The following is an 11100-nucleotide window of genomic DNA, read 5'->3' on the forward strand; positions in this document are numbered from 1 at the left end:
GCGATCAAAATTAAATAGAAAATTGATAATTTTAAGAAAGGAATACCAGCAGCATCAAGTTGATGTTATGGCTCAGTTTATACCTAATCAAGCGTTTTCTGAAAGCCAATTTGTATTTAGCAGACTTTGTGCTGAGTTTGAGAAAACATCTGGTCTATTGTCACAAAACATCAAAAACTTGATTGAAGTCTATGTGGTATTGTATGCAACTAAAAATTTTGCACAAGTGTTTTCCAATACAATTAGTAAAACGGTGTGCCCCATTTTTGTATTTGTAGGAAAATGCTAATCAATACCTACACAAGCATGAAAATGATATGAAAGAGCAAATATCTCTTATCTTGGAAACATCAGAACAACTGTTTAGCCATGAAATGGGAGAGGACATTTTAAAGAGAATTGAGAGAGAATTAATACACTTGAATGAGCTTTTCAAATGCACTATTTCAATCAACACAAACACAACTGTGTTTCCTCAACTAAGTGGTTAAGTATCTTCAGTGTTTTCAACAACTCATCAAATGGAAATTGATTATAGATAGTGATTTTTAGTAAACCTGGTACTCAGAAAGGAATTGAAAATAACAGAAAGACATTTGACAGGTCAAAGACATTTGGGGAAAGGAAGTCAGCACACTTGTCCTCCTGAGCTACTGGTTTCTATAAAAAAACTTTTATCTGCAGCTGAAAACTTTTATAGTGAATGCAATCAGGTAATTACAAATTGGTTCAAGGAAAATGATTTTTAATTCAAAGTATGGAGCACCTTTGTAATATTTTCTACCCCCTTCACACTTGCTAACCAAAGAGTTTAAAGAGTCCTGAATACCCTAAGTCAAATTCATTGGCTGAAGTGCTTAAAGAGAAAATGGAGGTAAGAAAAAATTCACTGAAAGGCAAGACGAAAAAGATCTTATATCAATATGAGACTAGCAAACATTTAATTATAATTTTGTTCACTGCTAGGATGCTAAAATACTAGTTCACAATAGAACTTGTGAAATCAGACACTTGTACGACCAATACAAGAATATGGCTGAAGAACTGAGGATGAAGTGGAGATACACGTTAGAAAACATCCAACAACATTAAAACTAGTTGATAAGATGCCCACATAAATTGAGGGAATAGATTTAAGTCCAATGGTTAATTTTCTATGTTAAATATATGCTGTTTCAAAACAATAAACTAAGTTTTCTTTGCTCTCCACAATGTATCATGTACCTATGTGTATTGCACAAATAATGTTGAATTTTAAACTGTACTGAATTTTGTAAATAAACAATTAGCCAAAATAAATGGACTTTAATCACCTATAGACCTTTAGCGAAGTGACATGCGATGGCGGCTACCAGGAATGCGACCATTTGGATCCATTAATCCAGACTGAACATCCCTAAGCTGAGGAATTTTTGACACATCGCCCCTTGCAGCAACAGCAGGAGAGGCACGAAGTAGCCGCTGGGCAACTCTCTGAATGTCATCAGCAGAGATGTTTTCTGAAAATAAGCATGGTAATTTAGATTTCTTTTCTAACATTTCTCATATGATTCTTTAATGGAAATAAGAAAATCTGCACTTTTATTACTTACCTATAGCTTCAATAAAATATTTAGGACTTTTTCTTTGACCAGTTGCAAGAACTTGTCGAGCTAAATCTTCAAATACTACAGGCCTAGATTCAAGATTCATAAGAAGCATAGATTGGAGTTGAGTTTTTGCTCTCTGAAATACAAAATATTTTTACATTTCTGGTTCTTGTTGGAGAAAAGGAAATGAGACAAATCACAAATGATACTTACTCTCAGTTCTGAATTTCCAACGGAGCCTGCCATAGCAACCATTTCCCTCGTTATGACTTCTACCAGCTCTCGAACATGTGTGGGAGGTGCACTTGCATGAATACAAAATAGACCTGAGTCTAAGTAGGCATGGTTGTAAGCAGTAGCATTGTACATCCAATGGTACCTGTCAAACACAAAAGTAATCACCGGTTATCAAAGAACTTGTCAGGGAAAACCAAAATACTGATGAATGACTAAATCTTTTCAAGACTTCTTCCTCTACCTGTTGAGCACATTGGTATAAAGTCGGGTATACATTCCTTTTCCCGGCCCTCCAGCACTGAAAGAGCCGCCTCCCCCCATCATCATATTGAGAACACAGACAGCAATGAAGTCTGGATCCTGGTGAGAACAGCTCTCTAGTCCTAACACAACATGTGCCAATTCTGGCAGACCTGATGGACCAGCAAACTGGGGAATTTCACATTCTTCCTGGACTAAACCTCCAGTCCATTGAGCAACTGAATCATCCACATTCAGTAATGGTCCCGGGAGAATCAGTTCATCATTGCCCTCCCAAATTGGCTGCTGATCAACAAAGTATCTGGAAAAATATTATAATAATTAATTAGAGAGAATTCGTTTTCCTCCCAGTAGAGAGTACATAGTTGCTTTTTGCATACTTTTGTACACTTTCCACAAGACGGTCATGATCTACCCCAACTCCAGCCACAACCATTCTTGAGGGAGTATAATGATTCTTCAAATATGTAAAAAGAAGTTTCTGATCTATTTTTGGTACATTGGGTGCTGGACAAAGCTTTGGTAAACCTAAAGTATTATCTCTGTATGCTGCCTGTAAAGAAAATTAATTTAGTTGTTGAGTGATTAAAGTCATGAATGAATCAACACCAAACTCATAAGTTAAAAAATTACTCACTGCGTGTATCATATCCATAAGTAAAGTTTCTTGCTCAGGTCTCATCCCTAATGTTTCTAGTTCGAACTGAATTGCTTGGCGAGTAATATCAATCTAAATTGAGAATGACACAATAACAAATAGAGACAAGGGTATGAAATGTTCAATTATTTGAACCAGACTTAATTGAGAAGTATAGAAATTCAATCAAAAAAACTTACTTCTGCTGTAGAGATTTGAGGACGCAGAACTACCTCACCTAAAATTTTGGAAACTGCATCAAGTCCTCTACTGTCAGCAGATATAGCATAAACAAAAGTATCCCTAAAGAAAAAAGGATCCTGTTATTAGCAAAGTGGACATGTAGCCATTCATTTGAAGATGACACATTTGACATAAATCTTACCTTGATGACTGACAGTCACAAATACCTCCATGATTTTCTAGCTCAGTCATAATTTTCTCTCTATCTGAATATACTGAAGTAGACTGTAAATGCACAAAATTTAGATTAATTTAGGCACTACTGAGATGTAGCATGAAGCTGCTTGGATATCATCTCAAGGAAAAACACAACAAAAGAATAGGACAAATATCTTACATTAAATGCAAGTTTCTCCAAAAAATGAGACACACCACTGGGATAAGCAACTTCATATCTTGAACCTGAATCAATTACAACTGAAAAGATAAAATAAAACACTCATTCAATAATTCTAATTTTGACTATGTAATAATTTTCCAAATCTAATCTATCTTTTCTCACTGATAGTCTTACCCCCAACAGTACAAAATTGTCCAAAACGTGTTTCTGAAGCTATCCGAAGACCATTAGGCAACACTGTATATTTAGTTTCCGAGTTATCGTCCTTAACAGTTGCATAGTTTGGAGACGGAACACCTGGTAGTGGCTCTGAGAGTGGAGGTTGTTTACACCCAAGTTGAGACCGATCGATTGGTACTTTAGGTGGGTCTGCCTGCGATGCAAAGTGACGGCTGTTCCAAGAGAACCGCTTTCTAAAAAGGGAAACATTATTCATTGGAAAAATTAGTTGACAATGGAAAAACATAAAATGAATAAACCAAAGTAAACAGCATCAAAAAATTTAAGAGGAAACAGTAAGGAAATTCAATTAGGGGTACTAGTTGGATTTTCATTCATTCTTATATGACTGATGCAATTGACAACACATAAACTCAATAGAGAAGAAAATTAACGTACGCTTGTTTGGCTAGGAACCGTGTTCCAACTTTTTGGAAACCAACGACTCTGCTTGCCATGTTTGTTTTTAACAATGTCAGTTACTTTACACTTAAAACTAAATAACACATGAGTTTTCCAGCAGCAGAAGCTAAGGTTAGGAGACTGAAGACCGCTGCTGAAGAAACTTCAGACCCTGGTAACGATTGGTTGAATTTGCACCAACATGTCATACTGAATAGATGAGTTGTTTACAAATTTAAACCTATAAATACTCTTTTAACCGCACAAATTACGAGAAATAAACATAAAAATTAATACTTATTGTCTCAAAATGAACATTTTTAATGTTTTATTTCGAAATATTTACATTCCATCCTGTCGGTAGTATTTTTACATGTTGGTGCTAAAGTGACTTGTGGTAGAAAATCTAAAAGATGGCGGCTGCCAGTGTTTATTTATACCGTCTGTTCAGGAATTATTGGTTCAACAACTAGTCATCTCATGTATTTATATATTTGTAATTATAATTATAACTTTATTTAAAGAATTAACTACAAGCAAATTTGGTCTACTTGTGAATCAGTACGTGTTATGTAAGTTTTGTATGGAAGGTTCCTTTTGCGTTTATGAAACGTCGCTCTCTGTTGTCGGCTATCGGCATTTTTAACGGTTTACTTTACATATTTGTCTCTATTAGAAAATTCGAATAATGACTTATAGTTTTAAATCGGATTCATGTCCCCACCCGCCTCTCCTTATTTTATATTAGCACTATACTTGTAGACATAACCTCTAACATCATGTGTGTCATTAATTTTCTGTTATTATTTTCAGATTTGTCGCTATGTCGGACGAAGAGGTAGAAAGGTTTGAAATAACAGATTATGATTTAGATAATGAATTTAACATTAATAGACCACGAAGGAAGCAGTCGAAAAATCAGCAAATTTATGGTATGGGGTAAAACATACTGTAATGTACTCATATTATCTTCTCTTTTACTTCAGTACCTTTTTAAATGTCATTTAATTTTCAGGAATATGGGCTGATGACAGTGGTGATGAAGGTGAGCCTAGTAGTCAAAGAGGCGGATTTGGCTCCAGGCCAAGAGGTCGCAAAAAGTTTGATACTAGTGCTCCAATTAGTTTTGTTGCTGGTGGTGTTCAGCAAGCTGGTAAAAAGAAGTTAGAAGGCAAAAAAGGTGGAGAGAGCAAAAAGAAAGAAGACGATGACGATGATGATGACAATGAGGATGAGGAGCAGTCAGGGAGAAAGTTTGGAGGCAGTTCCAGGTCTGTACTAGTCCTACAAATTTTTAGCTCATAGCTTGTATAAAAATAGTTTTGTTACTGAGTCAACACATTTGTTCTCTTTACAGTGATAGTGATGATGGAGGAAGACAAGGATTTGGTGCAAAGTCAAACACCACAGATATTGATGGAGATATTGCAGGTCTCCGGAAAAAAAAATTTCAAACCAGCTCTACCTTGATTAACAAAGGAGTTGGCAACTGGGAAAAGCATACAAGGGGCATTGGAGCTAAACTTTTGTTGCAAGTATGTATTTTAGAGTGTTGTTTAAAAGTTTAATTCCACTTTAATTTTAATGAACATGAATCACAATTACCTCTTTGTATTTATAGATGGGCTATCAACCTGGAAAAGGTCTAGGGAAGGAGCTACAAGGAATATCAGCCCCAGTTGAGGCACATTTACGAAAAGGTCGAGGAGCTATTGGTAAGTTTCATTGTATTTTTGCTCTTTTTCATCCATTTAAGAATTCTTTTATGAAGTATGTACTTTATTTTGTTTGTCATTAGGTGCTTATGGACCTGAAAAAGTAACAAAAATGGCAGATCTTCGACCAGAGCTTAAAGAGAAAATTGAAGAAGAAACAGAAAAAGGTGAAGGAAAATTAACTCAATGGAGGAAAGAGGGTAGTAAAAGCTCAAAGGTGAAATATGTTTATAAAAGTGTTGATGAAGTTTTAGAAGATCAAGACAGAGGAAAAGTGTATAAAAGAGAGTTCAAGTAAGAACTTTTTTCCACTATGGATGTTATTTCTAGATTTTACTAACTACTGAAGTTTGTGTTTTAAAATGCACCCGTTTGCTATTGTTTTCAGTGAGCTGTCAAAGGTCAAAGTAATTGATATGACTGGCCCCCAACAACGTGTTTTGTCTGGTTATCATGCCATTTCAGGTCCTCAGAGACCTGTAGATGAATGGGAAACTCGCAAAGAAAAAAAATTCACAAATTTTGCTCTCCCTGAGCTCCAGCATAATCTGAATCTCCTAGTAGATATGTGTGAACAAGTAAGTCTCAGCCAGTAATAACAAGTTATAAACATGGACCAGGATTTTGGAATTGTTTGATGCCTCTATCCTATTGGTCAAAACTACAATGGTCTTCTTTATGATAATATATTATTCCTTTTGTTTTTTAAAGGATATTATCGCTAATGTTCGCAAACTTCGCATCGCAAAAGATAGAACTGTGTCATTAGAACAAGAAGAACAAGTTTTGAGTCAAAAAATGAATCAGGAGAAAAAACAAATTGAAGCTTTAGAAACACTTTTAAGCATTGTTACTCAGCTTGAAAACAAAGTGCTTGATCTTGATCAATGCTCTCAAGCTTTTAAAAAATTGCAAGTACGTATTTATTATTTATTATGTGCTATTGATCTAATTGATTTATGTTGAAAACAGACAATACTAAATTTTACCCTTACCTTCTCCACTTTTTAACCAGGAGCACCATTATGAAGCCTACCGTATGTATGACATTGGTGATCTCGCTCCTGACATATTAAAACCACTTTTCCATGAGGAGATGAAAGACTGGAATCCATTTGAGCATCGTACCAAATTCTTGTCATTATTTGGAAAATGGAGAAAGATTTTAGAAAAAGACAATTCTGCTATCTATAGTAATTCAATGATAACAATGAGAGACCCATATCACCGTCTTGTGTGGGAAACATGGATGCCTATTGTTCGTGGTTACATAAAGTAAGTTGAGTAAAGCTTTGCTCAAAGCATTTTTTCTTAAGTTTAGAGGGCAAATAAATTAACCAAATGCTTGTATTTCAGTACATGGAATTGTCGTGACTGTATTCCACTTATTTCTTTGCTCGAAGATTGGATGCCTCTATTACCTGGATGGGTCATGGAAAACATTTTAGAGCAGCAGGTCATGCCCCGCCTCACTCTTGCCGTTGAAGAGTGGAATCCTCTTACTGATACAATTCCCATTCATACTTGGACTCACCCATGGCTTCCGTTACTTGGTTAGTATTCCTAGCACAACATAATAATTTGCTTTGTTGTCAATTTTAGAAATAAAAGTTTAACATATTTTTAATTTTATTTTTAGGGCAAAGGTTACATGTTTCAGTATTCCCTATAATTAGACACAAGTTAAGTATAGCGCTTGTGAACTGGCATGCATCAGACACATCAGCCCATTTGATGCTGCAGCCCTGGAGCAAAGCTTTTGATAAAGGAGATATGGATGCTTTCCTTGTGAAGAATATTTTGCCAAAGTTACAAGAAGCAATGTGTGCATTGGTTATAAATCCTCAAATGCAGCACTTAGGTAGGAGAGACTGCCTTCTTATTCAGTTTCAAAATTATCTTGCTACATCATTAAGAATAGCCTCATTTTCTTCTCTCAAAGACCAGTGGCGTTGGGTAATGGATTGGGAAGACATGATGCCCGTTTTATCTATGGCATCTCTCCTAGACAAGATCTTCTTCCCAAAATGGTTGCAAGTTCTAACTATTTGGCTGAATGATAATCCTGATTACGAGCAGGTGTCTAAATGGTATTCTGGATGGAAATCCATGTTTTCGGAGGCTTTATTGCTACAGCCTGTGATTAAAGGTACTGATGAAAATAATTGTCTTTTTGTCTTGTCACCTGTGCTACTTCACAATAGACCGTAAATCTGTTGGACAGTGTTTTAATTTATTGTCTTGTGTCTCAGAACATTTCCGGAAGGCTTTGGACCTCATGAACCGAGCAGTTTCCAACCCAAGCCAGCCCATTTCTACTCAACAATCCACCCAAGAAACATACCAAGATCCTACTGCAGCAGCACACCAGCAAAGATACAAGGTAAGCTTAATCCTTGTAGTTTTATCAGATTTCTTAGAACTGTAAAATTTGAACACATGAAAACTTACAATAAAAAATTCCCCACAGGCAATGGCTGAAGCTGTAAGAGTTGCAGCTCAAATACCACAAGGTTTCAAAGACTTGCTTCAGAAACGCTGTGAAGAAAGGGGAATCATGTTCATGCCCCTAGTAAATCGTTGGAGGGAGGGCAAGCAGATTTATAGAATGGGCAACATACAAGTTTACATTGACAGAAGTGTTATCTTTGTGAGTGGACCAGGTGGTGTGTGGCAGCCCACCTCTCTTAATGCTGCTTTAGAAATGGCTGTGTAATGTACAATTTTTGTGAGAGCTGTTTCTTTTCTGTGGTATTTTATTGCTCATTGACTGCACTTAACTGGTACAAGGAAATGCTGTCAGAAAAAACAGTCATCAATCAATTAGCTAACTAAATATACTGAAAATAAGATTTCTTTGTAAATCAAGCATTTTAATGCAATTCAGTTTTAAATATTTTACCCTGTGATCATTCTGTTAACAGAAATCTTAAATGCATTGAAAATATCTGTTCAGAACTTGTACTTCTTGGCATAACATTAAATGTAAATAGTGATGTATACATTTTCATTTTCTTTCGTCTACAATTCATGAGCAGTGGATGTCTCCTCTCTCTTCCTTCTTCATGAATGTTTGACAGTAATTAATGTCAGGTGGTAAGAAAGGGTTTGCTTCTTTCATCAATTCTGCCCAGGTCAGTATGGTGAATGGTATTGCTTCTTGGGGTTCAACATGAGTGCGCGGAGAAAGGGCCACTGACACACAATGCTGTTGATCTAGAAGCCATTCCTGGAACCTCCAGGAAGTATTTTCAACTTTGTCAATTTCTACCACAGTATCTGTACAACATTTGTCAGCACTCAGAGATGCCGTTTTTAATTTAAAGGATATTTTCTGTAAATCAGTGCAAATTCCTATACCAATTGCTTTTACATAGCTCTCTTTCAGACACCAGTGCCTGAAAAACATGGCAAACTTGCTTTCTTCTGAGTCACCAGCTAAAATTGTTTTCCATTCTTCATGCGTAAATGAACTGTTCATTAGACGGAATAGCTTTGAAAGTTCATGTTTGGTATTTACATTCATTAGATCAACGCCGACAGTCACATCATTCTTGACTTCTCCAGCGAGAATTGTAAAATGTCCCTCATGTGAAATGCTGAAATCTATAGGAAATCGCTGGTTTACAACATATGGACGCCCACCCTCATTGCGTGCAATTTTAATCATGGCATAGGGTTCACCTGTTGCCAAATGCACCAACTTGCGTATCATGAGACATGCTGCCATTCGAGCCTTGGCATCTGCTTTAAATACAAACTTCTGGATTCGTTCCTTGTCTTCTATTTGAACACATCTTGAAGCTAGGAGCCAGTCTTTTTCTGATGGGTTCCATGTTCTTGTATTAAATGCCCAGCGAATACTGCCTTGGACTAACTCCATTCCATACCCTCAATTTCTTCAACAGGTTAAATCTATCAGCGGCCTACGATGAGTTCTTCATGTTAGATGGAACAGTGGAGTGAAGCTAAGCCGGACATGCAATTGAAATCTTGCTTTCTAAAAACAAACAAGTTTATACTGTATCAAATTAAAAACTATCTTACGATACAGACAGAAATTAAGAATCGCATCTTCAGTTTACCCTTGCTAGATTCATGGGTTTGACAGGTGTTGAAAACACAACACACCCAGCAGACGGTGTTTACACCACGGTTTACACAGTGCAGCAGGCAGAAATAGTGCCGGAAACGGTGCGAGTGACGTCACTCCAGCGCATGCGCACCGCGCACCGCGCCTCACGCGGGAAATTCGAATAATTTTTGTGAATAGATCAGAAAAGCGTAAAATGACGGAAATGTCCGGGAATTTAGACTTCGTCTAGGTAGATGGCACCCCCTTAAGAAAAGACGTCAAACCTACGTAAGTTGTAGATCGCGCAAGTCAAATGTCGCTACCTACTAAAGTCAAAGGATGCAAAATAGATGACACAAGAAACATGGAACACGATCGTCTAAGCCTTGCAGGTGGCGACGGGAAATGGCAGTAATTGAAACGTAATATGCTGTAATTGCTGATGGTAGTGCATCATTTTACCAGCGCTGCTTTTACTAATGCCGAAACTGTCAGTCGTCTTTTAAGTGGTTGCCAAAAGGGGGGGGGGGGGCTGCAAGCTGCATGCGTGCCGCCGGCCCGGCGACGATGCGACAGTCCGCGAAATAACATAGACGGTGAGGAGAGTGGAGGAGAGGGGGGAGCAGGTGATTTAGGCCCCAGCAACGCAGGCTGAAAGGGGAGGGGGGACAGCCGTAGCCGCGGGGTACCTCATGGTACCTCCGAGACGGGTACCAAATGGAGGAGGATGGGAGGGGGAAGGGCCATTCATGCTTCCCTGCTGCCGCCGCCGGGCCTCCAGGCTTCCAGGCGGCTCCAGGCCGGGGGACTGCTGGAGGAGCAGCACATTGGAAGGACCCGGGGGAAAGGGGGAGGTGGGGGGTGGGGGGCTGATATTGATGATGCGTTGACGTTGACACAGGAGGATGGAATGAATGCGAGCGACACCACCGTGCCGGCGGGCAGGAGGCGAAGGGTTTAGTCATGACGTACGAGGGGAGCATCAACAGGTGACAAAATAGATGCCCGGCGCGGACGGGGACGAGCACCAGGCGAGACGCGTCCTTCCCCGGGATCATCCTCCGCGCAGGAATTCATCAGGCGCAGAGCCGCGGCGTCCGTCGCGGCAAAGATGTGAGTGCTGCAGGCTGCAGGTGCCTTCATCCTCCTCATCCTCCTCATCCTCCTCCTCCTTCTCTGCGCCGCCGTCTGCGCCTCCAGAGCAAGGTGCGTATGGTTATACTTGCTTTGGGGAAGGGCGAGGCATATGTAACGAAGCGAACCCCTCCTGCTCGCGGGAGTTCGGGGCCAACCCTGGTGGGGTGAGGACGTGCCCTCTTGCCGCAGCCGCACGGAGCGGCCCGGCGGGGCCCGAGGGGTCGGCCCCCGCCGGGGCGCGCCGG

General features: G+C 39.0%; 4 protein-coding genes across 6 annotated transcripts; 2 read left to right on the forward strand and 2 right to left on the reverse strand.

The window, feature by feature from the left end:
* Window positions 1–6: 6 nt before the first annotated feature.
* On the forward strand, window positions 7–749 carry LOC113206694 (uncharacterized). The gene is made up of 2 exons (XM_052271129.1): window positions 7–486; window positions 604–749. Exons 1-2 carry the CDS (start codon window positions 318–320, stop codon window positions 747–749), a joined length of 315 nt encoding a protein of 104 aa, XP_052127089.1. The 5' UTR covers window positions 7–317.
* Window positions 729–4103, reverse strand: LOC113206690 (mitochondrial-processing peptidase subunit alpha). Its single transcript, XM_026422897.2, has 11 exons — window positions 3926–4103; window positions 3482–3720; window positions 3305–3384; window positions 3110–3192; window positions 2925–3027; window positions 2725–2817; window positions 2468–2640; window positions 2068–2388; window positions 1803–1968; window positions 1593–1725; window positions 729–1499 (listed from the first exon to the last, which is right to left on the reverse strand). The coding sequence occupies exons 1-11, from the start codon at window positions 3982–3984 to the stop codon at window positions 1324–1326; spliced, it is 1626 nt and encodes a 541-aa protein (XP_026278682.1). The 5' UTR covers window positions 3985–4103; the 3' UTR covers window positions 729–1323.
* A 214-nt stretch (window positions 4104–4317) lies between these two features.
* Window positions 4318–8645, forward strand: LOC113206689 (tuftelin-interacting protein 11). Of its 3 annotated transcripts, none has more exons than XM_026422893.2 (14): window positions 4318–4500; window positions 4742–4860; window positions 4944–5199; window positions 5286–5463; window positions 5550–5643; window positions 5727–5937; window positions 6032–6221; window positions 6355–6558; window positions 6659–6918; window positions 7000–7196; window positions 7283–7504; window positions 7565–7792; window positions 7896–8026; window positions 8114–8645. In XM_026422893.2, exons 2-14 carry the CDS (start codon window positions 4752–4754, stop codon window positions 8357–8359), a joined length of 2526 nt encoding a protein of 841 aa, XP_026278678.1. In that variant the 5' UTR covers window positions 4318–4500; window positions 4742–4751; the 3' UTR covers window positions 8360–8645. The 3 variants fall into 3 exon arrangements, with proteins under 3 accessions (XP_026278678.1, XP_026278679.1, XP_026278680.1); XM_026422894.2 differs by having other exon boundaries at window positions 4318–4489; XM_026422895.2 differs by having other exon boundaries at window positions 4320–4500; window positions 7586–7792.
* On the reverse strand, window positions 8380–9872 carry LOC113206692 (L-aminoadipate-semialdehyde dehydrogenase-phosphopantetheinyl transferase-like). The gene is made up of 2 exons (XM_026422899.2): window positions 9729–9872; window positions 8380–9643 (listed from the first exon to the last, which is right to left on the reverse strand). The coding sequence occupies exon 2, from the start codon at window positions 9524–9526 to the stop codon at window positions 8672–8674; it is 855 nt and encodes a 284-aa protein (XP_026278684.1). The 5' UTR covers window positions 9527–9643; window positions 9729–9872; the 3' UTR covers window positions 8380–8671.
* Between the last annotated feature and the right edge of the window lie 1228 nt (window positions 9873–11100).

Source organism: Frankliniella occidentalis, unplaced genomic scaffold, assembly GCF_000697945.3.
Source record: "Frankliniella occidentalis isolate FOCC.00 unplaced genomic scaffold, Focc_3.1 Scaffold151, whole genome shotgun sequence".
In the NCBI taxonomy this organism is placed as follows: Eukaryota; Metazoa; Arthropoda; class Insecta; order Thysanoptera; family Thripidae; genus Frankliniella; species Frankliniella occidentalis.

Coding starts and splice junctions, on each gene's coding strand:
- LOC113206694 (XM_052271129.1), top strand. CDS start 318: ATGAAAGAGCAAATATCTCTTATCTTGGAAACATCAGAACAACTGTTT. Junction 487..603: donor TGTGTTTCCTCAACTAAGTG/GTTAAGTATCTT, acceptor GACATTTGACAG/GTCAAAGACATTTGGGGAAA.
- LOC113206690 (XM_026422897.2), bottom strand. CDS start 3,984: ATGGCAAGCAGAGTCGTTGGTTTCCAAAAAGTTGGAACACGGTTCCTA. Junction 3,721..3,925: donor CGGTTCCTAGCCAAACAAGC/GTACGTTAATTT, acceptor TTCCCTTTTTAG/AAAGCGGTTCTCTTGGAACA. Junction 1,969..2,067: donor TATACCAATGTGCTCAACAG/GTAGAGGAAGAA, acceptor TGTGTTTGACAG/GTACCATTGGATGTACAATG.
- LOC113206689 (XM_026422893.2), top strand. CDS start 4,752: ATGTCGGACGAAGAGGTAGAAAGGTTTGAAATAACAGATTATGATTTA. Junction 5,938..6,031: donor GTGTATAAAAGAGAGTTCAA/GTAAGAACTTTT, acceptor TATTGTTTTCAG/TGAGCTGTCAAAGGTCAAAG. Junction 6,559..6,658: donor AAGCTTTTAAAAAATTGCAA/GTACGTATTTAT, acceptor CTTTTTAACCAG/GAGCACCATTATGAAGCCTA.
- LOC113206692 (XM_026422899.2), bottom strand. CDS start 9,526: ATGGAGTTAGTCCAAGGCAGTATTCGCTGGGCATTTAATACAAGAACA.